The sequence below is a fragment of the Saccostrea cucullata genome, unplaced genomic scaffold (assembly GCF_032062105.1).
Source record: "Saccostrea cucullata isolate Sc308-1 unplaced genomic scaffold, CSIRO_AGI_Scuc_v1 ctg810, whole genome shotgun sequence".
NCBI lineage: Eukaryota > Metazoa > Mollusca > Bivalvia > Ostreida > Ostreidae > Saccostrea > Saccostrea cuccullata.
This window is the reverse complement of record NW_026921048.1, coordinates 95,114-122,945: the sequence shown is the minus strand read 5'-3', so window position 1 is coordinate 122,945 and position 27,832 is coordinate 95,114. Positions and strand designations below refer to the sequence as shown.

Below are 27,832 nucleotides of genomic sequence, written 5' to 3'. Positions count from 1 at the left end.
AAATTCACATTTTGAAGGTTTAAGTTTTAAGCCATGTTCTTCTAATCTCTGAAACACTCTTTCTAAACGTTTACAATGTTCCTCGAAAGTTTTGGAAAAAATCAAAATATCGTCAAGAAAAATCAAACACTCTTTGAGATGAATTTCACCCATGCATTTCTCCATAAGTCTTTGAAACGTTGCTGGAGCATTTGTCAAGCCAAAACACATTCTATTACATTCGTAAAATCCAAAGTTACCTACTGAGAAAGCTGTTTTGTGTTTGTCCTGTTCCTCTATCTCCACCTGCCAGTATCCTGACCGCAAGTCTAATTTACTGAAGTACTTGGCACCACTCAGTGTATCAATGACATCGTCAAAGCGTGGTAGCATGTAACTGTCTTTACGAGTCTTTGAATTCAAAACACGCATATCGATACAAAAGCGAAGAGAACCGTCTGTTTTTCTAACTAAGACAACATTAGAACTATAGTTACTGTGGGATTCTCTTATCACACCTGCCTCTAGCATTTCTTTGATATGCTGTCTCACTTCATCATACATACCAGGAGGTATTCTCCTGTAAGGTAACTTAAATGGAGTCTTATCTTCAAGTTTGATACTATGCTTGACCAAGTCTGTCTTCCCTAGATCCAATGGACCTCTGGAGAAAACATGACTATACCTTGTCAGTAATTGGTTCACAGTTTTAAACTGTGGTTCTGATAATGAAGTCCTATCTACTTTCACACCCAACTCTATAGGATTCACCTTATCTGACTGAGAGTTATTCCCCTTTAGGGTAGATACACTTTCAATAACTTTTGCTTCCTGTAGAGAACAAAGTATTGAATTGGGTCTCAGTGTAATAGGTTTAGCAGAAATATTGCACACCTTGACTTTGACTTTGGGTTTGACAATATTCTGTGACAAAGTGACAACTCTCGGACACACTGCATAACTGTCATTACTATGAGAATTCTCAGTCACTAAAGTAGAAATATTTCTGTCTACACCTCTTGCTATTCCATTGACAACAAGCGACTGATATGGTTCTATAGTTATGTTTTTCTTACTAGTTGTTTTGACACAATATGACTTGCACTGTGTACTGTCAATAGCCAATTGCCATGCATCAGGTAACTGACAGGACATATGCGAGTAATAATCTCTACAGATTCTCAAAATATTTGTTCCAACAATAACAGGACAGTGTCTGTTGAATTCTGTATCTGGTACTATCACGATTGGAACAAATAGTTCAATATCGAGTATCTTGATTGTACACTCAATGTAACCTTTGTACTGCAGAACTGAACCATCCGCTACAGATATTTGCAGTCCAAGGGTAGACAACTCTTTCAACTCTGGTTTGTCTATAAGATTGTTGTACTCTTTATCAGACAATGTTGTAATCATAGACCCACTGTCTAATAAAGCATTCATCATAGTCACACCCTGTAACACAATTTCTACTTCATTTGACTCACCAATCATGTCACATTTAATTTGTTGGCCATTACCTCTGAGTACACTGGTCTCTCCTCGGCCACTAGTAGAGACCACTAAAAGTTTGGGTCCTGCTTCTCTGTCCCTGAACTATGATACTGTCCCTTGGGCTTACCATATCCTCTATACTGACCTCTTTGCAGGTTTCCTCGACTTCCTCTGTAGGAGTCACTACTGTGAGAATTTCCCCTAAAATACTCACCTCTTCCTCGGTTAGTACTCTGTCTTCCTCTGAAGCTACCTCTCCCTCTACTATAATCTTGTCTAGAGTCAACTTTAGGTGCATCAAGTTTCATCAAAATCTGACTAAACTTATCCTCAATCTTACCCTCTAACTCTGTCTGTAAATTCTGAATTTTCTTGTTAATTCTTTCCTCAGCTTCACTTTCTACTGATATACCATGTTGATGTAACCTGGGATTTTTATCAACACCTTGACTCACCTTTTCTGAACTCTTTTTGTTGATCATAATTTCTTTCTCAACCCTTCTAATCTCAAGTAAAAGCTGATCATAGTTCTTAAGCGTATCGTACTTATGACGCGTTTGTGATTTTAACCGATCAGAACTCAACGAAGTCCAGAATTTATGACGGAGTAAATCATTCTTTGATGATTTATTCAAATAACCATTGTCAATTGCATTCTGTAACATGCTCTCTAATCTACACCCAAAAGATGTTGCACACTCACCCTGAAATTGATATGCATTAAAGAACTCTTGCATGATCATAGCATTATTTGACACTTCACCAAATAAAATATTTAGTTTGTCAAGTATTTCTTGTACACTAGCTTTTTCACCAAGAGGAATAAGCATGGTTTTAGCTGTACCCCTCAGAGATCTTCTGATACTCTGAATAATAACTGTCTCTTTTATTTCAGGATCATTCATAAGACACTGAACCTCATATCGCCACTCTCTATAAGTAACATCACCCTTTTGTGGGGGTTCATCACCAGAAAACTGGGGAATTCTAGGGATTTGAGAATGTGTTACCTCATAAAAATGGGATGTGTTCCCTTCTGGACTTAATTTAAAGGGATTGCTTTGAGGGGGTAAACCACTGAAACTCTTAAATTTAACCTCACCATAGGGGTCACCTTTACCAATGTCAGCTGGTACACTGGGAGGGGGTGGGAATTGATATGGTTCAGAAGTTTTAGCATTGGGGAACATTAATGGCTTTTGATCTTTACTTACAACAGGAGTACTTGTTTTTGGAACATCTGCCTCTGAAACACCTGCAAAGTCCAACTTACTTTCCTCATGCAATGAACCACCCTCTTCTTTAGCCTTATCAAGTAACTTCTTGAGTTTTTCAGACACCTTATCTGCCTTTTTAGACTCTTCAACCTTATCTGCCATTTTAGACTCTTCAACTTTCTACACAAGTCAAACAAACTTTCAATAACACTAAAGTTCAACTAATGGTCACTCAAATGTATCACTTACTAGTAATAAACTTGATAAAGTACATTAAGTAACCTGTAATCACCTGTTATATCAATTCATAAAAACGCAGCGCAGATATGCAATATGCAAATCTCATGAAAAATATCATTGGCAAGCATATACACACACTCAGACAAAGTAACACTCATGCACATCATCTGTCACTAAAGGTCAAAGTTGCCATGTCAGTGCAAAGGTTAGTAGCATGCAAGGGAAGTGCAAAGAAATGATGACCTAATTTCTAATACAAGGTTTTTTTTAACTAATTCCCGGTATAATCAATTTCCAAAAGTACACAAATAAATTTCAATTCCAAAACAGAAATGATAAACTTTACAATTTTTCAGAAAAAAAAATCAAAACAAAATAAACAAATAACCTTACAAGTAAATAAATAGCAGGCCTGAATTAAAAAAATATTGCTTTTATAAACACCAAGAAAAAAAATAAAGTTCAAATGTTAAACAGAAATGAAAATGAAATCGAAAAACAAAATTGATCGATCAGCTGTTTAAAGAATTTCCGGAAGCTTGTTCTAAATTTAGATCTAAAAATAAACTCGGGAATTCCCTATGCAAGAAGATGACAAAATGACAAAACAAATTCAATCTTTCACAGCACAAATACAGACACAAATACAACACAGGATAATCACATCATATAAGAACAGATAAGTAATCACTGAATTACACAGTACCTGAGGCCTCGTTGCTTAGTTCCGAGTTTCCTCGCGGATCAATGCGGTTCGTGCGGGTCACGTGGTTCGCCGCGCCTTTGGATCCGTGCGTATTCCCGCCATTCGTGAAACACTGAATTCGCGTAAAGTTGACACACTTTTTCACTCTGTCGTTCCTTGGTAATAACGGAATATAAACGCACAGGCACAAACACACACAGAATCACCTCTTCATATGGGTTTCCATGGTATAGGTACTGGCGTGAAAATAGAAGTAACCGCTCCGGCTCGTCTCAGCCACGGTCCTCGTCTCAATAAGTCCGTCCCCCGGGAATTGAGATTCCAAGGAAATAAAGCTTTGGTGTGATGTCCCGGTTTATTAGAATTGCGTGGGCGCCATTTGTAGCCAGTGGTAAAACATCAGAACTAACAATCTGGTTCAGGTTCAATATTATATTTATTAATGTTGAAATAAGACGTCAAAAACCTGAAATATTACAATTACACACAACATATAGACGACACATAGACAGACATTTAGACAGATAATTAAAACATAATAGACTTTACTTTAGAATAGATTCTTACCGGGACACACACAGGAATTACAAATATTACTATCTGTTATTGACTATAGAGTAGAGTACACATCTAACCAATTCAACGGCTAGGCTCAGAGTGCCCGATGTTAGTGCGTGAAAGCGGGAATTTGGTGAATAGGATAAAGTCATGTGACTGTCCGTCTAGTGTCTAAAAATAACAACAACCTCATTCACACAAAGTTTTTCACACCACATTCTCACATATACGCAGCGCTAGTATAGTAATTAAAGGCATTAAATAATACATAAACCTGGTTACAGTATCATCTGTCATCCTTAATTAAAACATAAAATCAGGTGTTATCACATCACCTATCACATCACCTACTTTGTCAAATATTTTAAGAGAGACAGTTTTCTATACTGAAAACCATCATCATCATGAAATATCTCATTTTAATATTCTTGTACATCTGTTCTTTACATTTAAAAGCTGCGGCTTTTAATATATTTACAGTACTAGAACTTTGATAACTCGGAGGTCATATCTTGAGTAACATGGATTTGTCTGTGTCAACTTAGAGTTTTGAAAAGCTGTTTTTAAAAATATATTTCAACTACGTCATATCAAACCAGGGCCGTAACTAGGCCCAAAGTTTTAATGAGGCAAGGATGTTGGGCATTCCTAATCCCAGAAGGAAGTTGACAAATAAGTGTAGTACCTGATGGCCATGTGCACAGTGATAGGGGATCCTGAAACCTGGGTATTTAATCTTTAAAAGTTTTACATATTGAATTGTCGCCAGCATAGCACAGTGGTTATAGCATATATCCTCTAGAGTCGCAGACTAAGGAACTGGTCCTTACTTCGGGATTCGAATCCCACTGCAGGATGTAGAGACCGGTCCTTCGGATGAGATCGTAAGAACAGAGGTCCTATGTCACAGATTTAAAACTTGCAGCTCTGCACCGGCAAGAAGTGGTGTCTCAATATGAATGAGAAATTCTTAGAAAGGATTTTAATCAATCAAACAATTTACAAAACAAACCTTTTCATTTTGAATTATATTTTTCATGCGTTCTAAAATTGAAACATAAGTTGAAAGTACTAGTATTTAATTTAGCACGAAGACACACATATTTAATTCATTTATAAGTTCAATTTAAAACTTTTTCAATTTTCAGTAAACGCTAAAAAATTTAGTGAGGCATTTGCCTCACTTGCCTCTATGGTAGTTACGGTCTTGCACACATATAACGTTATGGCTTAAGAAAATATTTAGTGCTTTGAAATCTGCAGATATCCCCCTGTTTGAGAACATTATTATACGAGGGGTTATCAAAAAGTTCGTGGACTAGCGTCATAAAATGAAAACCGCTTTAGGTACTTCAATGAACTTTAAAATATTTAGTTATCATCATCTTTTCTATCTATAGAATTAACCACAAATAATAAAATTTATTTTTAGATAAATTAGTTAAGTTTCTGTGAGCAATGGTACGTCCAGGCAACCTCGAAAACGACGTTTTTTCGGCCTAAGTGTAGCTAAGATAAACTATTTTGATATGCACATTTGACATCCAAAAATCCCCTTAACGACGTTCGATCCTGATATTTAAAGTCTTAAACTTTTTTTGCCAAGTATATTTTTAGTTTCTATATACATAGCTTAATTAAAATTCAAATCAAAAAATGGGGGTCAATATTCTTCTTTTAGCGCTACAATATATTTAATATGACCTTTCTGCACTGAAATTTGTGTCTTAATTAAAAATTACATCTTCGACGTTTTCCCTCCAATATTTTTATCAAATTAAAGCATGAAACAAAATGAACTCTAAGTCTGTTTAAAAATAGACACTTAAAAATTGTGACTTAGAAAAAGTTTCAAATTGCTTCGCATAATCAATTATTTGACCTTTCTGCACTAATAAGGTGTTATTTTTCCGGCATTGAAAATATAATAAACAAGAAAATTATTTTAAAGTCGTAAACTTTTTCTGAATTTAAGCAAATAGGTCAAAGTTATCTTGAATATTTAGAAAAGAACATCAAAAGTGGGGGTATATGATGTACATTTTCAAATATTACTAAAAAAGTGTGAATTTTACGTTAAAATTGGCTAAATTTTTTCCCGGATTTTCAGAATATATTTACTAAATTTGTCATACTTTGTTGATAGAATTCATGAGAAATAATTTAATAGATATTTCAGAACCAGCATAACAGATTTCACTGCAAAAAACAACTTTGTGTGCAACCAGCATGGAAAAATAGGCATCCAAAATTAACAGTACTATTATAGTTCAAATTGAAAAAACTGACCATTTTCGTCTAAAAAACCTTCCGCCACAAAATATAGTCCCTAGCTCAATTCTACTTGAAGGGAATTTAATCGCGGTTTTTTCATTGAATATAATTTAATTTGCATTTAAGAATCAAGTTTTATTGTTAGAACCTAAAAATGATGCTTAATTTTATGAATAAAGGACCTGCGCGAAATACGCTCAAAATATCAGGACAGAACGTCCTTAATTCAGGTATATGTTGGGACACTATTGTTCCATTAAATTTGGAATTTTTACCTCATTCTGGAAATTCTGTGAAGTTATATTGTAAATTTTACATTGAATAATCAAACAAATATTATCTAGAAAATGATATCAAAGGGGGGGGGGGGTCATTTTATCCGTTTGCAATATTATATATACGCATTGGAAGTTGCTGTTCATGGCATTGTAAATTCATAAAAACAAGACGGGTTGAAGTCCTTATTCATCTCTAGGGAATCTCATCAAAATAAGTGTACGCGGTAGAAGAAGCTATGACGTTGTCGGACGTCATAAAACTAAGCGGCGACAGCGCCGGATGGTCATATAATGTCGTTTTTATTTTTTAATAATTTGGGAAATAATGAACGTATCAAGCTACAATTTTTAACATTTCTTTATTTTTAGTTGTTTTATGTTCTATATAAATTTTGTAAGCCCAGACAACATAGTACTACTTTTATAGCCCCAGTCCCCGAACTTTTTGATAACCCCTCGTATCCTTCTCCGTCAAAGTTTGATTTTCGGGTGGGGGTGTTGGGGGAATATTGGTAATTACTCCATATATTCCTTTTCAAGGCATCATAATCTCCATTTCGATATCTGAAAATCTATATAATACTGTTGTAAGTGCATGGTACTATTATAAATCTAAAATAAGCTGTGCATGTATATCGTTGGAAACCCACGTGTGATCTCCGCGTCGTCTATACTTATCATCCGGGTGTATATCATCCGTGGGTATATTAGACGATGGTGGATGTAATGAGCCATTGAACCTCCTTAATTTCAAATGAAATATGTGTATGGGAATAAGGAACAGTATTTAGCTTTAAAAATCCATTAAACAAAGCCAATTTTGCAGCAGAGCAAACACAGATCTATTAAACATCAGAGATGGAATAAGGTGCCAGGGAGGATTGAGCATTTCCTGCCGTCCGGTCACACTCGCGCACTTCTTTTCATGATCGGGATGAAAAAAATTGAAAATCCGTCGACAATTCAGTGTGTAAATAATGCCCCAAAAAATAGTGTAAAAATTATTAGTCGGCATTTGACTTTAATGATATATTGTATTTGCTGACAAGGTCTTCGCTTCGACCATAGAACTTACGGAATGATGCATAGAAACATGATAAAAGAGACTGCTGATACTCTAGTTTCATCAACTTTGTGTCAATAACTTGTTCATATGCAGTACTTAGAACATGCTTGAAGTCTTGCGTATCGAATAAACTGAGAAGTAATCAAAATTGAAGATACAGAAGAACATATCATATGTGATACTTTGGTTGCTAGGTGCTATATAAATAAAATAAATCTTTAAATAAATTTGCAGAAATCCGGAGCAGTTCTTGAAAAATCTACGAGTTACATGTACTAGGGTGCTCAATTAATATTTCCCCGGTCTTTATAACATACAACATAGAAATCATATAACATTAAGGTTGACTTTCTCACATTATTGAATCTTTAATGAATTGATAACAATTTATGTGACTACTTTTCATCACAGAGTTTCATTGTGGGAAGCTGGACAACAAGAGCTACTCGAGACACTGCATTAAAAATGAATGGTAAAGAATCGGTAAACTAGAGTGAAATTAAAAGCTTCATTTATGCTGCTGTACAACTTGTTAAGAATCCCAAAGAAATATTCTCTGAAATGTGTAAAATTTACGGCAACCTATTGTCTGTTTTATAGACTCATGAGCAGGTGGATTTCAATGAACATAAAATATATAATGGGCATCAAAAATGGGTACCGTCCTTGGCGGACTTTTTTTCCTTCCCTCTTTCTTTATTATCACTTTAAGCTTTACAGCTCATCAGTATATATACAAAATAATCAGTTTCATTACAGTACAGAAATGGATATTTTACTTACAACAACCAACGCAGTGTTTGCGAAATTTCAACAAATTATCAATGATTATGTTTGATTGACTTTATGACACAGAGCAAATTTCATAGGAATAATTTTTTGATAATTCACGCTGTTTTAAAGAAACATTTGACGGTAAATTAGCTTAAGGACAGATGATACAAACAAATTTTTTCTTTGAAAAAAAGATTTAATATCATGTCTGAAGAAGAAGAACTGGAAAATGAAATAGATTTGGAAAAATATGTACTATTTCAATAAAAAAAAACCAAATATAGACAAATCACATTCAGTTAAGGTTTAAAGGTGAAAACAAATTTCAGAATAAGTTATCTTGGCGCTAAAAGTGTAATATAAACTTTAGAAAAATATACCAAGCCAGGTGAATTTTAAGAGGAAGATCAAAATGACAAAAAAAATTAGCAATATCACATAGGCTGATTTTTACCATTTAGTTCTGGGAGGCAGTTTAATTTCTGAATAAGTCTAGAAAGCAAAATATTTGCAAAAAAAAAATCGAAAGATTTATGAGAGGAAGGAACCAGAATCAGGAATCCACTACATTAAATATTTTCCTGACAGCGTCACAGGCCATGAAGAGTAATGGCGCTTTTTTGATAAACAGAAAGTTATGTTTTGTCATATCAACAATATTTGCCAGATCGTTCAACCTTTGAATTATTTCATTTTCCAAACTTGAACAAACACCTTTCAGAAAGATTGATTGTATATTGTTTAACGCCCCTCTCGAGAATTTTTCACTCATATGGAGACGCCACCACTTGCCGGTGGAGAGCTACAAATTTTGTCCTATGCTCGGCACTCAGGGCCATTGAGCAGGGAGGGATCTTTTTCGTGCCAGCACCTACTGCCACACGGGACCTCGGTTTATAAGGTCTCATCCGAAGGACCGGTCTCCACGTCCCACAGTGTGATTCGAACCCGCGACGTAAGGATTGACTCCTTACATCTCGACTCTAGAGCAGACGCTCTAACCACTGCGCCACGCGGGCGACCCTTTCAGAAAGAAAAAAAAAACAAGTACGTGAAATCACAGAATGTACCATTTATTCCAGTATACGAAGGTTCATACTCTGAATATGTTCTAAAAATAATCAAAAATTGGAATATCTTGTGTTTTAATTAAAAGAGAATATTTTAGTGAAATCATGAAGACTAAATCAATGAAAAGCGTTTTTTTTTCTTTGCGAGCACTGAGGAAATGATTTATTGAACGCATTTAATTGTGCTTTATTTAGATCAACCTCTCTGACCTTAATACTTAATGATTGGTTTCAATACTATTCTTACAAAGAAATTACGATGTTTCAATGCCATCCAACCCTAGCTAGTTGATTTCATATCTAGATTACTTTTTTAATCCATATGAGATTTGTAAGTTGTTGCACGTCATGCAGATCTTATTATGCAGACCGCGTAAATAAGCCTTAGTGCATTAGACCTTGATGATATTATAAAAGACACGGAGTGCAACGTTATAGATTTTGACCCCATTACGTTTTGCTATTGAGAAAAGTACTTCGCATGCATGAAGAAATACAGATCATGGAGAATTATATCCAACAATCAAGCCCCGGTTACACGCAGTACAGGCTGAAGTCATGTAAGCTGGAATTTTAGGGAAAAAAAGGTATGCAACCTGTATGCTATATTTTTTTAAAGAGTTAGGTGTATCTGGATTAAACATGTTAAAGCATATAAATCAATAGTTTTTAATGCTATCAGTATAACACACCAATGCAAGGGCTTAATTAATTAGTAATGTTTTTGTCCTCTTAATATACGCCTACATGTATAAATTTAGCAGTCATGCAAATCAACCAATCTTCCTGTAGTGAACAATTAAGTATCCATGTATCATACATTTGACACCGGTATAGATTGGGTTTTTATTTAATCATTGAACGGTTTCACCTTGTTTTGAAGCTATAAATACCCGGCATAGCCATAATGGTGTCAGTGACCTGCACCTTACGTATGGTCTCACTCTGTTTGTTATATGAATATTTATGCTAATCTATGCTGAGCATGCTAAGAACATGCAGGAACACATATAATATAGTTCAACTTTCACAGACAGGTTAATTTGTTCAGTAATTTTTTCTTCTGCACTGATTAAAGGGAAACATTTATTAAACACGACTTCTCTCTGAATGAAATAAATCTACCCTTTGCTGGCTCTGTTACATTCTATTCCAATGATGACGCTAAACTCAGAACTTTTAAGTTAGTAAACGCCGGATTTCGAGGGCATTATTATATATTTATTTTGATGTTTTCCTACAATTTTAGGCATACCCCGGTATATTGATACAAAAACACAAATATGTACATTAGCGTAATTCTACGGTACTTAAATGGTTTAACTTTTCTTTAGCAGATGGTTAAATATTCAGTAAATAACTTAAATTACGGTATTTTATATCAGGATAGTCTTGTGTATTTTTGTTTTGGTTACCTATACATGATTTTTGTTCATCCCCAAAATGACCAGACAGTAACTGTTATGAAACTTTCTATTACCAATCACTTGCACTTATTTTTAGGCCGAGACAATCTTGCAAAAAATATGCATATACAATAATTTTCTCGTAATTATTTTTTTTTTCAGAATCTTAAGATCTTATATAAGGACTGATTATGAAAATTAGAATATCTTATTTTCTTTTTATATTGCATTGTTTTGGCAGATGGAGACAAGAAGGTTCCATCTTGTACACATCCTGTTTATCTTGCACCTACTTGCAATGGTATCATCGGAGAACATCCTAGTTATACCAGGCCCGGGGTACAGTCATGTGAGACCAATGATCGGTATAGTGGATCTCCTAGTTAACCAGTACAAACATAATGTGACGTTCTTAGTCCCGGAAACACTTGCAGGACACGAAGGTTTGAGAGATTTATCAGGCCAAATAGTTACCCACGACAAGGAGGGAGAAATCACAAAAGAAACCGATAAACTTCATACTATTTCAGGAGAAAGAGGCTTTCAAAATAAGAGCTTTTTTACCTTAGGACCAAAGGTACAGAGCATGATGCTAAACATTTCACATGCATATTTGACAGATTCTGATATTTTCACCAAACTGGAGGGTCAACATTTTCAGACAGTCATTTTTGATGGATTGCTATATTTACCATCCCTTATCATTGCACATAAATTATCAATTCCAGAGGTTGTTTATTGTTCAGCAACCTGTCTACCTCACGTGATTTATAGACTTCCGTCAGATTACCTCAGCATCCCCGAATTTCCTCTGTTCCCAATTCCTGATCCAAGTTCATTCATATCGCGTTTTCAAAGTCTTTTTGTGCGGATGGGTATGGTTTTGATGGGGATATTTGGAAAAACTTTTACTTTTCCTGATGATGTTGTTCGTAAATATGTATCGAAATCAAGTGTGGATGAGTTTTACAGGAAGACAAACTCTTTTAGTTTTTACTTGATGGACCAGGACGAAATAATTGATTATCCAAGGCCTTCAATTCCAAATATCGCATTTGTAGGTGGATTGTCCTTATCAAGTACATTGAATCTCCTTCCAAACCAGATTCAACGCCATATAGACTCCGCAAAGGACGGAGTAGTCGTTGCAACTTTTGGAAGCAGATCAAACATGCCAATGAAATTCAAAAGTACTATATTTGAAGCTTTTCAAAACATTCCAGAACTAAATTTGATTGCCAACATAGATGAGTCCTATTTCATGGAAAAGAACATTCTCACCGTTTCTTGGTTACCTCAAAATGACGTTCTTGCCAATAAAAGAGTCAAGGCATTCATAACACACTGCGGAAACAGTGGGCAATATGAAGCACTGTATCATGGAGTACCCATGATTGCCATACCCATCGCTGGTGATCAACACTATAATGCTGACAGAATAGTTATTAAATCTTTTGGTATAAAGTTAAATCACAACACACTTACCCCAGAAGTAATGGAGAGGAGCATAAGGGAAGTTGTCTACAATGAGAAATATTCTAAGAATATAAGGATCGCTTCAGAAATATACAGATCGAAGCCACTGAACGCCTCTCAGAGAGCTGCCCACTGGGTACATCACGTGACCGCCTTTGGAAGTTCTCATCTTCGTTCCCGATCTCACTCTTTACCTGACTACCAATATTTTGGACTAGACATTATACTTTTGTTATTCATTTTATTTCTCTCAGTCATATATTTGTTTGTGTATGTTTTGAGAATAATTTTGAACTACTGTTTTAAAAGGAAACTTAAAACAGATTGATTCAACATACTGTAAATCACTTTTTATTCGCAGGTTTTATTATTATCATTCAATGTAAATTAAAAAGAACTGTATCACTATCAAAATTCCATTCTCGCGAAATATAAAATTAGTGCATTCCTTTTTTAGATTATAAACAGCAATGAGACAATTCGTGAAAATTTTGTACATAATAAAGAGTCAATTCTGTATCACTATCTCGCGAAAATAAGGTGTCGCGAAAATTAAGTGATCTACAGTATTTAAATTATGCTGTTTAATTTCGCTTTATAACATAACTTATCATGATTATCGTTCCAGCCTTCCTCCTTACTTATTTAACCACACTCTTGTTATATTCTAAAAACTTTTGGGCACAATGACATTATATGCATAAAATGTTTTTAAAAAATTATATATTGTTACACAGTATTATTATCATTCAATGATATAATTCAAAAAGAACTGTATCACTATAAAGTCATAATAACTGATGGTTTCATCTTTTTAAAATATAAAATTACTGTGTGCATGCATGTGGCGGTTTTTTATTTACATTATAAATATTTCAGAGATAATGAGAGACTGGAAATGAGACAATTCATGTACATATAACAAGAGTTGAGTTTGATGTTTATGTTCTGTATCATTCTAACCTCTATTTTTGGTTCCAGGCCTGGTGCCAATAAAACTTAGACGAGCTCACTTTTGATCTCAGTCTCAATTTTCCACCATATTCCACTGTATTCCTTTGGTGAAAGTGAGACTGAGATCAAAAGGTTATAGGGTAGCTTTTATAAATTTTATAAACATGATGCCTGTTTCTTTTGAAAACATGTCCTGTCTCTCTTTCTATGATTTATTTTCAGTGTAATCATTATCATGATTATCGTTACAGTGGGTTCAAGGTAAACCTGTATCATAAACAACCGACAAGGAAGTTAGCTTCACATTTAACCGCACTTTCCTTCGTCATATATTCTACTTTAAATGAACCTTAAAAGTATACATGCTATAACTTGCGCCAGTTAAAATACGATTGGAAATTGATATTATTTGTTTATCAATAAAAGTTACGAAGATACTGTAAATTACACCATTAAAATTAAACGCGTTGCAAAGTTATCAAATTATAAATATTTATTATCCTGCAAGGAAAGAAAAATAGCTATTTTTAAATAAATCTATCACGTGACGCCGTCGCTACTTTTAGATTGATAAATACAGAAAACAGGTGAATGGAACTCACTAATATACGTACCTTGTCATTTGCAAAGTCATTTGATTTGAATGGTACATTTTCATTGTATACTCGCAAGTACTCTGAAGTTAAGGCTAACGAAATGCTGCATGGGGGTTTCTAAATGACAATATTTAGAGTGTATGAATTGGAGACTTAATATTTTTATAACAATCCGTAGGACATATATTACATGTGAAATAGTAGCTTCAATTTATATGTAGATTTCATATATCAATTACCTTTAAAATAAAAGATGTCATAGAATTTGATGACATTTCTATACTTTATATTTAGAATTTTAACCAAAAACAAATGTTTATGATAAACATTATTTGTATTCAACTTTTCATTCGTCAACGACCCTTATTTTATGGAACGCCAAATTAACATAAATTAAAATATCTGGACCTATCTTCAAATAATTGTATCTTACTTCAAATGAATTGTACCTATAACAACCATTTTGTGCTCTTATAAATTGTGAGGAATTAAAGTCATGCTAAGGAGTATCCACACATGTACGCAATGCCCTTCAATGTAATAGCATGTTATGTTTGGACACTAAAGTCACACACAGAATACAATAGTCGAAAATTTTGAATTTGATGTAGGCAGCTATTAAATGCCAGTGTTCAAGCTTTCCAATTATAAAAAAAAACCCAAATATTCCTTGAGGCATATATAATTTTGATATAATTTAAGTGTTTTGTATTTTCATAAATTATCTGAAACCAGTAAACCTATAATAAACCGAGTTATTGATTTTTTTTCTTTATTTTTTTCTTTAAATAATTTAGTTTATTCATCCCGGTATCCCAAATCCCATTCCAGCCAAAATCGTTACACGTCAGTGGACATTCTTAATACATCCAGTTACAATCATACAAGTCGGCGAGTGAACCGTTACAGTTTTTGACCTTTTATGCTAAAAACATTTCAATGGCATGTGGAATATAACCCATAAAGAATCAAACGAATATTGCAAACCCTCTAGGAATCTCATGCTGACAACTCATAAGTTGGATGTGTAGAAGTAAGAAGGTACGTGGAAATACTTTTTACCCATAACATAATTTTTAAACGACAACAAACAGTGGTTTACCTAAACAAAAACATAAACATTGACAGCAAGATGTAGGAAACTGGATCAGGGGCTTAGAAAAATAATGCTGATGAAAAAACGAGCTGATTTTTTCTGCCTTAAAACATATATTCAAATATGAAAGTCACTTAAATTATTTCATTTTGTGATAATTCAACGATTTGGACTTTTTTGGAAGGGTGTTGTCTGTAGAAAAGTACCTTATTACATAATCTCTCTATTATATATATATATATATATATATATATATATATATATATATATATATATATATATATATATATATATATATATATATATATATATATCAAGAACCTTTTACATGTAACCCTTTAATTAATTTCTATTCTTAAATTATATTTGTTAAGTACTGACCAATTTGACTGTTTTAATGGTTGATGCTAAGACATTCGTGTTTCAAAAATGTGTAACAAATTAAATATTTATTGCCTCTGGATTCCAAAGTTTGAAATCCTTTGACAAACATTTACCGAAGTGTAATTTTAATGTTGGACCATGAATTTAGAAGAACGTGAACTTTGACCATATTTTTTAACGGGCGGACCTAGGATTTTTTATTATGAATTATGTCAATTGTTAATTATTGTATTCCAATTAATTTAAATTAATATGCGCTTTCCTTATTAAATCAATCTTATTTGTACATTCTCCATATGACTGAGACGTGTTCATTTTTTTCCTATTATCACTATAGGAATTGTACTTTTGTTTTACACATTAACATTATTTTTTTAAAACAAAGGAATGACCATCAGGATTTACAAATACAATATTGTTACTATTTTTTACAGATGGTAAAAAGAACCTGCCTATTCCGTGTTTTATTTATCATGTACCTTTCGGTAAACATAGAGATTGTATCTTCGGACAACATCCTTGTTCTACCAGGCCCGGGATACAGTCACCTGAGACCAATGAAGGGCATGGTGGACATTCTCATTGGTCAGTACAATCATAACGTGACCTTTTTAGTCACGGAAACACTCGCAGAACACCCAGGGTTGAAAGACCTCTCGAGCGACATTGTCACTTATGACAAGAAGGGGAACATCTCAAAAGAGATTGATAAACTTGTGAATATAGCTGTGGAAGGCAGTTTTCAAAATAAGAGCTTTCTATCCCTTGGACAGAAGATGCAAAGCATAATGGTCAACATTACACACCTGTACATGTCAGACTCTGATATTTTCAAGAAACTGGAGGGTCAGCAATTTAAGACGGTCATTATTGATCCAATGCTTTCTTTACCATTCCTTATTATTGCACAACAATTATCCATTCCAGAGATTATTCATTGTGCTTCAGGATTCCTTCCTTACACGATCTATAGAATTCCTTCGGATTATCTTGCTATTCCCGATTTACCTGTGTTCCCGATTCCTGATTCTAATTCATTAATGTCACGTTTACAAAGTACTCTTATGCGCATAGGAATGATCCTGATCGGGACATTTGGCAAATCGTTATTCTTTCCCGACGATGTTGTTCGCAAATATCTTTCAGCATCTAGCATGGAAGAATTTTACAAGAAGACGAACTCTTTTAGCTTTTACTTGATGGATCAGGACGAAGTTCTAGATTACCCGAGGCCTTCACTTCCAAATATAGCATTTGTAGGAGGAATGTCGTTATCAAATTCACTGAACCCTCTCCCAACCAAGATTCAACGCCATATTGATGCTGCTAAGGACGGTGTAGTCATTGTAACGTTTGGAAGCCTATCAATCATGCCAAAGGAGTTCAAAGATATTCTATTCAAAGCATTTCAGAAGGTTCCAGAAATACATTTTATTGCAAAAATAGATAAGTCCCAATTTCAGGAAAGGAATATTCTAAGTGTTCCTTGGTTACCTCAGTATGACCTTCTTGCCAACAAAAGAGTCAAGGCATTCATAACGCACTGTGGAAACAGTGGGCAATATGAAGCACTATATCATGGAGTACCTATGATTGCAATACCGATTTCTGGTGACCAGGAATATAATGCTGATAGAATCGTTATTAAATCGTTCGGTGTGAAGCTAAATCACAACACATTAACTTCGGAGGCATTGGAGAGGAGTATAAGGGAAGTTGTCTACAATGGGACTTACTCAAAGAAAATAAAGATCGCGTCAGAAATATACAGATCAAAACCACTGAACGCATCTCAGAGAGCGGCATACTGGGTACATCACGTGACCGCCTTCGGAAGTTCTCATCTTCGGTCTTCATCCCATGCTCTATCTGACTACAAATACTTTGGACTAGACATTTTTCTTTTATTATCCATCTTAACTCTATCAATTATATATTTGATAATATATATTTTTAGGGTGCTTTGTCGCCGTTGCATCAAAGGGAAACTTAAACAAGACTAATTGTTAGCGTGTAATCTGATCTTTGATTAAAATGATTAATATACATGTATCATGGGCAGAGGTGGAAGAAACACACCGCTCCCTCCTTTCTTTGATTCTTTGTATGTGATTTGTTACGGCGAATAAAGATTTTAATAATGATATTTTTTTGTCTTCAATAAAAAAAAGCATGTTAGATGTTTCTCGATGCAATTGTTTTGAAATAAAAAAAAATAGTAATGATATAAAACTTAATCATTATTTATATATGAGTTCAAACTTGAGTACAAATTAAATCAAAGATTTACAATTATTTGGACAGGATTAAATGGCTATTTGCATGGTCATTAAATTTTACAATTGAAGTTTTTTTTGGATATGCTAAGGTATATTAACATATAATTGGCGGTATCACTCTTTGAATAAAAATGATGTATCTAAAAGACCTAGTTTGCTCAGTAAACGAATTTATGGTACATATTTTAATTAAATAGGGCAATATCTCACTTCATTGAACGAAAAATATTCTCAATTATGAAAAAAGACCCCGATAATCAACGATATTTTCTGCATAAGGAACATTGTTTGACAATTTCTTTTAAAACAAAACAAATCTCGAAGGTGAGTTTAGGACTTCTTAGACTTCCAATGTTTCTGCTGCATGAAAATGGGACAATGTGAATTCTATAGGTGATTTAAAAAACTCAGAAGTGTATTCAGGTTATAATGTTTACCAAGAACTTCTCAATTGAAAAGAAAATCGTGCAAGATTGATTTTTATTTAGTTGCACAATGCACCATTACGTCAACAAGATATTTGCCAAATTTGTAAAGAACAAGAAGTTTTACATCGAAACGAAGTTGTTATTCAGAAAACAAATATACATAAAAAAAAACAAATATGCGTGAAAGCTTTGAACAGGAAGTGTTCATTCAGTCGCACTCACAAGTTTGTTCTACCAATTCTAAACTAGTCACCAAACATGAAGGAAGATGACGATATTTTGGTTGTTTATCCTGTCATTGTGTACATGTAAGTATTTCAATGTAAACAAAATTTCGGACTTCAAATCACATTTTTAAAATTATTTTCTATGATAATAATTCAACAATATGTTACGATTTGAGTTTTCACGATAAATAAACAACACTATCATAAATTATCGTCAACTCCCCATATATTTTTCAGCGTTAACCGTCATTCATTGTTCTAGTTATTGCTATTACTACTACAGTTCCTATGCTGGATTAACGTATTATTACTGTTTTTACTACTACTACTACTATTATTATTACAGGTAAGTTAACTTTCTCTTTCAAAATTGAATGATTTGGGTCAATTTGACTGACAGTAATTTTTTTATCTTTCGTGAATACTTTATATCGCTGTATCACAGTTAGTAACAAATCACAGGAACATAAATTCGCAATTGGTCTTTTGGTCCACAGATTTTACAAGTATTACAACAACTTAAGAATAAAATGGTAGATATTTTATTCTGCACGTGCATCTTCATTCGAAATTTACACGATAATGAATTTCTCTAGCATATTAATTAGAAATTTATGGGGGTTTTTTTTGTTATATTTCAGTTTTTTTTTCTAATCTACATTATCCTTTTACGTTTATGACAATGTATAATTGTATTATTTACAGCAGTTACTCTTCGGTGGGAACCATTATTGGTGCGATCATTGGCGGAATTGTAGGTTTTATAATATTATTAACCATTGTGGTCATTGTATGTGTGAAAGTCTGCAAGACAACTAACCATGGACGAGTGATTGTCCAGCCCTCACAACCAACGGTTTCCTTCGTCCATTCAAGTATTAAAATCCATGTTTTTATTTATTTTCTGTAAGTATTCAGCATTATACTTCTTATATTTAGCTTTTTTTATCCAATCCAAAAATGTTAATAAAATGTATATAAAGCACTAATTTTTTTAAATACAAAATGAGAATGATTAATTTTGAGATATTTTACAATACTCTGTTTCAGCTAATAACGCCTATGGCTCAGGACCCAGTGGTTACCATCCAGCGCCTAACCCCTACCTACCCCCTCCTTACCAGGCACCGCCCCCATCGGGGCCTCCGGCACCACCGGAGTATAACTTCGTCTACCCTCCTAACAATCAAGGGCCTCAAGGAACAGCATACGCTGGGCAATCTGCCTAAAATTACTCATGGAGTAAAGTGAAGGAAATAAAGAAAAATCAGTTCAAATTTAAATGCAATACACAGATTAATGTCACTTTATTAACGTTGAAAGGATTAATACATGCAAAAAGATGTTCGGTATTAGGTGATTCAAAGAACTTTATTCACATTTTAAAAAATACCCGTTTAGACAATTTATTGACATTGGGAAAGCAGTGACTGAATTTTACGTAATTGCTGAGCATTAAATGCAAAATGAATTAGGATTTATATACACAAACAGGTGCTTTGTTGTAAAGAAAATTTGTTTGTTAGGGATCTTTTAACACATATATTGTGTGATATGTGGATATATATGAACAGAATACAAAATAAACAAAAATGTTTGACATTGCTGTTTGTATAGATCTGTCTGAAATCATACTTCTTTCATCATTTAAGGCTGTATTTTAATTGGATGATCTTTACAACAAAGATGACACTCAGATTTTATATTTTATTTTAAACATGTATTTAGTGAATATAATAAATTTCATATATTGGAATTAAAGCGATGCGTTCTCTTTCATAGGAAAGGATGGTGGATATTAAAACAAAAACTTTTAAACTTTGAAAAATTTTAAATGTGGGTACAATACGTTCACAACTTGATTAAATGACCTTGCTTGAAAATTATCCGACGATAGCTTGCTAACAAAACTTATCTGAAACAACAGATTCTCGAACTTCTCTTTTTTTTTTAAATTCCATTATTGAAAAAAATATTTCCCTCTTCCATTAGGCATGCGAAGAAACCCAACGGAGGTTAAACTGATGTGAAATCATTTTGCTAAGACACGATAACATAAATAGAGAATAAATTCTTGTGTTTTAAAAGTGTTCCCCAATGTTTACCCTTCGTTAATATCAATCCATGGACTTTTTAGTTGATATATCATAGTTATGACGTCAAAAATGATTTTTGGACATGGTTTCTCTGTACTTTTGTATTTAATGTATTGAGAAAAAATATTTTCGCAGCTTAGATATTTATTGTAGAATATTTTCTATATAGGGAAAATTTCAGGGTATAATTTAAATCCAATTTGTTTTTAGTTTTTATCCTCTCGCCAAGATTCAGATATTTAAAAAAAATATACACAATTGTCTGAATATAAATCATATCCAACTACAAATAATTGAAGATCCTATCATAATCTACAAAGCCGTATTATTCACTGTAGATATAATTGATTTCAAACTATCTAATTTTAAATTATAAATTGTAGAAAAATCAGAGAATCATATTTTAGACTCTTATAAAAAGATATAAAATATATTCGAAAAAGGAACGATAAATTTGCACAAAAGTTTATGATTTAAACTTTTTGAAATACACAACTTTTCATTGGTGTATAACAGGACTTTTTTCATACATACGATGAAGCATATGGATATAACAAACAGTATTCAAGATCAAAATAAATAAAACAATACAAAATACAATTAAGGAGCAGAGCAAACACGGACTTCCAAAACATCAGAGGTGGGATAGGGTGCCATGGAGGAGTGAGCCTTCCCTGCCAACCGATCAAACCCGTCGTACATGTATGCTCCTAGTCATGATCGGAAAATAACGAAAAAAATTCGTCGTCAATTTATGTATAAATAATGGACTAGCAATTAGTATGAAAAAATGTCAGTAGCATTTGACTCAATGACAAATTATGTATGCTGACAAGTTCATTGTATCGACCATACAACTTACGAAATGATGAATTTAAACGAGACTGTCGATATTCTTGTTTCATCAACTTGTACGTTTATTAATTTACCCCGTTTTAGAAATTGTTCATAGGTAGAGCATGTTCTTGCGTGTTGAATCAACTGAGATATATAAACTCCGTATGCATGTGATGAAGGTATATTGCTGCATAAGTAAGGGAAGTTGACGATTGTAAAGTTTAAAACATCAGGTATATCATAGAGCTTGGTTGGTTGTTAGATTAACGTCTTTTTAAAGTAAAATATCAAAATATGAAACAGATGTGTCAGAATCTGTGGTATGTTTTACCGTGTCTTACATCATTTCAGGTAATCAAACCTTACTCTATTTCATTTGAATACATGTATTTCAAATTTCTCGGTAACACATTACATGTTCTTTCTTAAGTTTGAGTGTTGCAAGACACTTCTTTTTTATAATTATGTGTTCTGTGCATATTGTATTCAATTGCTTTAAGGGCAAACAGAAATATTGGTGCATGGATTGATAAATATTTTCTGACCTGTTAAGGTTGTAAATTATGTGTTTCACAAATTTCTAAAATATTAAGAATTTATAAACATTCTATAATGCTCAAAATTCAACCTTCCTTCAACAATCCTTATTAATCTTGTGATGGTACAATGATGAAACCTGTATATCTGGTGCATATTTTCAATGAATTTTACATTAATTTTCGATTTGTTTGTGTTTGCAGGTCAAAACATATATGATGAATGCATAATCTACCAGTATGGTCCTAACCCTGTGTTGCCGCCACCTTATCCAGGACCTCCAGTATTCTAATTTAATGTCAAAAATTATATTTGAATTAACTATACGTTCCTGGTATTTTTTGTTCAATGAAAGGAAAATAATCAGTGTGTATTAAATATATATTTACATCTACTGAATAGTTTCTCCTTTATTTAATATATGCATGAACTACATTAGGCATGTCGCCTGTACAGATTTCTTATTCAGTGGCTGTTCCATCAATGAAATGTATAAAGACGTTCGCATCATTAATACAATAATTAATCTTTTTAATCCCACTTCAAATGATTATTTAAACAGATATAGCCTAAATATAAATAATAAAATGTCTTTCTTTGTTTGTTATTACTGGAATTAACGGTCGCAGCTATTAGTCCAGTCAATGAACGACAGGACCCGAAACAAATTGCAGAAAAAATTATATTACCCGCTTACGCGGGTTATGTATTTTTTTTTCCTGCAACAGCTGCTTCAGTTAATTCCAGTAACAACAAACAAAGAAAGCATTTTATTGTTTAAATAAATATACTTACGTATTAAAACATACTCAGTATTGCATTAACTTGCATAACATTGATCGTTATAGCAATGCTCATTTTTGTTCTTTAATTGCTCTTGTTGTTAAAACTGAAAAAAGAGCAAAACTTAATTGTTGACCTAAATTAACTTTGATTTAATGTCTATTGATATTGATATGATTAATGGATCACGTTAAGTTAAAATAAAAGGATAAACATAAAATCAGCGTATGATTTTCATGCTAATTCATCTTCATGTTAATTAAATGTAAGTTTAATTCATCTTCATGTTAATTAAATGTAAGTTCTTGAAAAGTTATCAACGTTACATATCTAACATAAATTAATATTATCTTGATTTTAATGTTTCAGGTAGGAGCAATTGGCTGTGTAATACTTGTTCTGCCTTTTAACGAATATTTATATATAAATATGTCAATTTAATTTGAGAAAATATTAAGTATAAGTTTCATGTTTCAACTTTCCTGCACATACTATCTTATCAAGTGGGTGCCAAAACGAAAGGAAGTATATTAATAAGTTTTATATATATATATATATATATATATATATATATATATATATATATATATATATATATATATATATATATATATATATATATATATATATATATATATATATATATATATATGTTCTATCGTATACATGTAAGACTTTCTTTACACCATAAAAATGAAAGTAACAAAAAAACATATAGTCTTTCAAATGATATAAGAGATAAATAATGTCTAAAAAAAAAAAAAGTTTAGTACCAGTGTACTTAGATGATAAGGATAAGAACTTGTGTACTTGGCTGAATATTATCTGACTGTGTAATATGCACCCATATGTAGAAGGCATTTAAAATCCTTCTTATCTATGTCCTGTATTTTAAAACACATATCTCTTGGAAGACCTCTGTTGAGACCATTTATGTGTATTTTTGGATCAGACAACAACACAAGACATTTAGAAAGGCAACAACAACAACATCATCATCAAAAGGCATGGACACCGATAGCAACACCAATCGATGGCTCACCATTCTGAAATTTCTTCTTTTAACGTGTGAGTTTATTTAAATTTTTATTTCTTTTCTTTTTCTTTTCTTTAAATGAAATTTATAAAAATAAATGTATTCAAGCTCAAAAGTCAATAAATCAATACAAAACAGGAGCAGAGGAAACATGGATTGACCTCCGAAACATCAGAGGTAGGATCAGATGCCATGGAGTAGTGACGGTGCATTCCCTGTCGACTGGTCTCACCCGCCGTGTGCTCCTTGTCATGAAATTCTTTTTATCATAACCTTAATATTTTTATATTTGTTTTTTCCTGTATATTTATTAATATATGTTTTTTTAGTTTTCAGTCCTGTTCAATGTGCACGTGGGAATTACTGCTACTCCTACTATTCAGTTAACGGATACAAGTTCTATTACTGTATCTACTATTCCTATTACAAGAACAGTTACAGTAGGTAAGGCATTTAAAATTAAAATTAAAAGTGTAACTGGTCTTGCATCTAGGTACAGTTTAGGGCCACAAGTGAGTCATCATTGTATTAATTTTACCCTATACGTTGGAATGAAAAACCAATTTTCATAAAAACTTGTTGTGGAGTCATTTTTAACTCAATTTCCATGATTTTTTCATGGAATCATGCCAAATTGTACAAATGTTTTTGTCTAAAAATGCTAAAAATGTCTCAGACTGAAAAAAAATAATGGACAAATTATTGAGTATAAATTATGAAATTGTCAAGACAAAAGTTTCAAATTACTAAGATTTCTCAACAAATTAGAAAATCTTAATTTTTTTTATTTCGCACTTGTCGACCTAAGATATCACTGCAATGCCTACAGACAAAATAATTTTGACATAATGTGAAGAAATTGCAAAGTTTTCTGCTTGTGTTTTATGATGTTTTGAATAGTCATCAGAAATGAGCAACAAATAACACTGCAGTATTATTTATGTAATCCTATGTCCTGTTCACACAGAGAGTTTAATTCGAATTAAACATAAAGTTACTGCGAATTAGCTTCGCTTAGCGTTCACACGGAGAATTTAATGCGAATTAGTTTAATTCGAATTAATTTACTGCGCATTAAATTACTTCGCATTAGCTCCGTGTGAACGCTAAGCCAAGCTAATTCAAATTAAATTCTGACGCATGTGTAATGGCAAAATTTAGTCAAATGCCACTTGTCGGTGGTCAGCTATAGGTACAGTTATCTGTGTTATTTTTGAGTGAAAAACTAAGGAAAATTTTGTTAATCTTTAATATGTGTATAGAAACACTTTGCCATTATGTCAAAAGGATCTGCTTCTGCATAAGGTTACGTGATTTGCTAATGACGTAATAATAGCCGTGCTGACGCCGAGCTGCAGAAGTAAAAATAATTATTTTAATGCGCATTAGTTTACTTCGCATTAGCTGTCGTGTGAACGAAATTTAATTCGCATTAGTTTGATTTGCATTAGTTCACTTCACATTAATTTACTGCGAATTAAACTCGTCGTGTGAACAGGGCATAATTTACTGCGAATTAAACTCTCCTTGTGAACAGGGCACTAGTGATCTGGCTAGGCTACCGCAGTAGTTGAAATATAACAAAACAATGTATATTGAGTGAAAAAGTGAGGGTGCATTAAATCGTATTCGTCTGTCCATCTCTCGGAAGAAAATAAACAATTTGTAAAACGAGGCAACCAATTTAGAAATACATGTAAGAATATCAAAAATTCAAAGTTCTATGGTCTTGTCAATTTAATGAGTTTGTCAAAAAAGTACAATCTATCACTGAGTCAAATGCTGAATGACATTTAACATACAAATTGATAGTCCAATTCACATGCTGAATTGTTTCCGGATTTCTCTATCATGACAAGAAGCACGTGACAGATGACCAGTCGACAGGGGAAACTTGAACCTCCATGACGCCTGATCCCACTTCTAAATATTTTTTTAAAATTCTGTGTTCCAATTCGAACTATTATATTGGACTTTGAGCATGTTTTCTGTTCTTTGTATTTCTGATTTGATACGATTCATACATTTTCAGTAGAAGGGAAAATAACTGAAGCAGTTAACTGATGGTTCAGTAGAAAATTTTTTACTGTCATTTAATTTGTTGCAGTTCTGCGTCCACCGGGGTGATCACTGGAGCTGTCATTGGAGGTATCGTAGGACTTGTGATCCTTGTGTGCATCGTGGTGATTATATATGTTAAAGTCTGCAAGAAGAAAAATGACGGAAACGTGATTGTCAGACCAATCCAACCTAACATCAATTCAAGTACTAGTACTCATATCTTACTTTTTAAAATTATTTTCTTAAGACTTATACATGTTCTACCCCATATTTGTAATGGATTATTCTATTCAAATATTTTTACTAGAAGTATACTCTAGATGATGTTTTTAAATCTAAAATTTACAAAAAATTAAAAGTTATTTAGCATATAAGAAATGGGTGAAATCAAGGGATATGAAAACAATTTAACTTTAGTTATCCAGTAAGCAAAAGTTCTTGAAATGAAAGCCGCGTGATAGATCAGTAAATATCAGTTTTATTGACTGCATTTTTTGATTTCTTTTTTTCCAGCTCAAAATACATTTGATGGAAACGTGGTCTACCAGCCTGCTCCAAACCCTGTGTGTCCACCACCCTATGAAGGGTCATTGGGATCCGCGCCTCCTGGAACGCAAACAGTTCGTAGTTATTTTGATCCTGTCCCATACAACGGATAGCTTGAGTCTTCATCTACGGTACAATGTTTGTGTATAACCCCGTCAAACAGTCCACAATCAAGGTTCTTCAGACACATCGATGCCAAGACATGCACGTGAAGAATGAAGTCTTGTCAATCAACAGGGGGATGCATTCTCCTCCATTATACGTAAATTCGGGGTTAACAATGCTGAGATTTTCTCACCCAAACTGAGATTTATCAGAAAATTTTAATTTTCCCCCGCCAAACTGTGCCATCGAACAAATACAGTGTCTTAAACTCAGACTTGCAAAATATTTCCGAAATGATTAATTAAAAGGTTAATTTGAATCAACTGTGCAGAAAAATGTAACATATAACAATGAGTTGGTAGCAGGGCCTATGAGGAAAATCTCAGTTGTCAAGAAATCTTTACGACTTGAGCCTGAGATCTGAACTGAGATTTTTTTTTGTTGGAACCAATTTCAAGACTGAGCCAACCTCTAATGTTTTCTGAATTGCACCAATTAACTTTTTGCTTGATTGCTATTTTTATTTTTATTCCTCACATATATGTAAAAAGAAAATGACAAAATTTGATATTAGAACACTTGTTTTTCTAGAATTACACACAAGTACTTGTGGACAGGACCCCCCCCCCCCCCCCAATATATGACCCCTACCTTGAATTTTTTTTTACATTTTGTATTTATTACACTTCCTTTTCAAATATACAATGCGAAAAAATGAGTTAAAACTCCAGATAACCGTTCCGTACAAAAAATACCCCTTTTGTACGGAACGGTTATCTGGAGTTTTAACTCATTTTTTCGCATTGTATATTTGAAAAGGAAGTGTAATAAATACAAAATGTAAAAAAAAAAAAAAATTCAAGGTAGGGGTCCTGTCCACAAGTACCTGTGGAATTACATTGTATGAAATGTCATTTATACCATTGATTGTTTATATTGAGTAAACAGCTTATTTTATTGTTAACATTCTATTGTCGTTTGTTATTTATACATATACATGTATACATTGGCTTGTGGATTTCTATCAGCTTTAAAAATCTTTATATGGTTACCCATGTTGAAATATCAAAATTTTTGTTTTTCAATTTTTACCAATATTACAACTTAAAAGCAATATTTTAGTAACTGTAAGTTTAAATAGATGTTTCATGTTTTAGCTATAATGGTTTTTAAAAATCGGTATTCAATGTACATGATGTATGATGAAGGAATACTGAACAATTATGAACCATTTTAAACCAGTAAAATATGTATATTACTCGATAATGAGAAACCTTGAAATGTAAACTTGAATCAGTTGAAAAGCAATTATCAATTTAGTTACAC

The 27,832-nt window shown here is 33.0% G+C and overlaps 5 protein-coding genes across 7 annotated transcripts; 4 read left to right on the top strand and 1 right to left on the bottom strand.

The window, feature by feature from the left end:
* Positions 1-1,544: 1,544 nt before the first annotated feature.
* Positions 1,545-2,855, bottom strand: LOC134259064 (zinc finger CCHC domain-containing protein 18-like). The gene has a single exon (XM_062741665.1). It carries the CDS (start codon positions 2,853-2,855, stop codon positions 1,545-1,547), a length of 1,311 nt encoding a protein of 436 aa, XP_062597649.1.
* Positions 2,856-11,310: 8,455 nt separating this feature from the next.
* LOC134259068 (UDP-glucuronosyltransferase 1A1-like) lies at positions 11,311-12,897 on the top strand. Its single transcript, XM_062741671.1, has one exon. It carries the CDS (start codon positions 11,364-11,366, stop codon positions 12,867-12,869), a length of 1,506 nt encoding a protein of 501 aa, XP_062597655.1. The 5' UTR covers positions 11,311-11,363; the 3' UTR covers positions 12,870-12,897.
* A 2,138-nt stretch (positions 12,898-15,035) lies between these two features.
* Positions 15,036-17,689, top strand: LOC134259063 (UDP-glucuronosyltransferase 1A1-like). Its single transcript, XM_062741664.1, has 2 exons — positions 15,036-15,132; positions 16,006-17,689. The coding sequence occupies exons 1-2, from the start codon at positions 15,115-15,117 to the stop codon at positions 17,572-17,574; spliced, it is 1,587 nt and encodes a 528-aa protein (XP_062597648.1). The 5' UTR covers positions 15,036-15,114; the 3' UTR covers positions 17,575-17,689.
* A 782-nt stretch (positions 17,690-18,471) lies between these two features.
* On the top strand, positions 18,472-20,074 carry LOC134259062 (cysteine and tyrosine-rich protein 1-like). Of its 2 annotated transcripts, none has more exons than XM_062741663.1 (4): positions 18,472-18,586; positions 18,743-18,851; positions 19,214-19,380; positions 19,556-20,074. In XM_062741663.1, the coding sequence occupies exons 1-4, from the start codon at positions 18,547-18,549 to the stop codon at positions 19,732-19,734; spliced, it is 495 nt and encodes a 164-aa protein (XP_062597647.1). In that variant the 5' UTR covers positions 18,472-18,546; the 3' UTR covers positions 19,735-20,074. The 2 variants fall into 2 exon arrangements, with proteins under 2 accessions (XP_062597647.1, XP_062597646.1); XM_062741662.1 differs by having other exon boundaries at positions 19,211-19,380.
* A 3,620-nt stretch (positions 20,075-23,694) lies between these two features.
* LOC134259060 (uncharacterized) lies at positions 23,695-27,145 on the top strand. Of its 2 annotated transcripts, none has more exons than XM_062741661.1 (4): positions 23,695-23,826; positions 24,124-24,238; positions 25,902-25,942; positions 26,369-27,145. In XM_062741661.1, the coding sequence occupies exons 1-4, from the start codon at positions 23,766-23,768 to the stop codon at positions 26,512-26,514; spliced, it is 363 nt and encodes a 120-aa protein (XP_062597645.1). In that variant the 5' UTR covers positions 23,695-23,765; the 3' UTR covers positions 26,515-27,145. The 2 variants fall into 2 exon arrangements, with proteins under 2 accessions (XP_062597645.1, XP_062597644.1); XM_062741660.1 differs by having other exon boundaries at positions 25,902-26,059; positions 26,369-27,139.
* Positions 27,146-27,832: the final 687 nt, after the last annotated feature.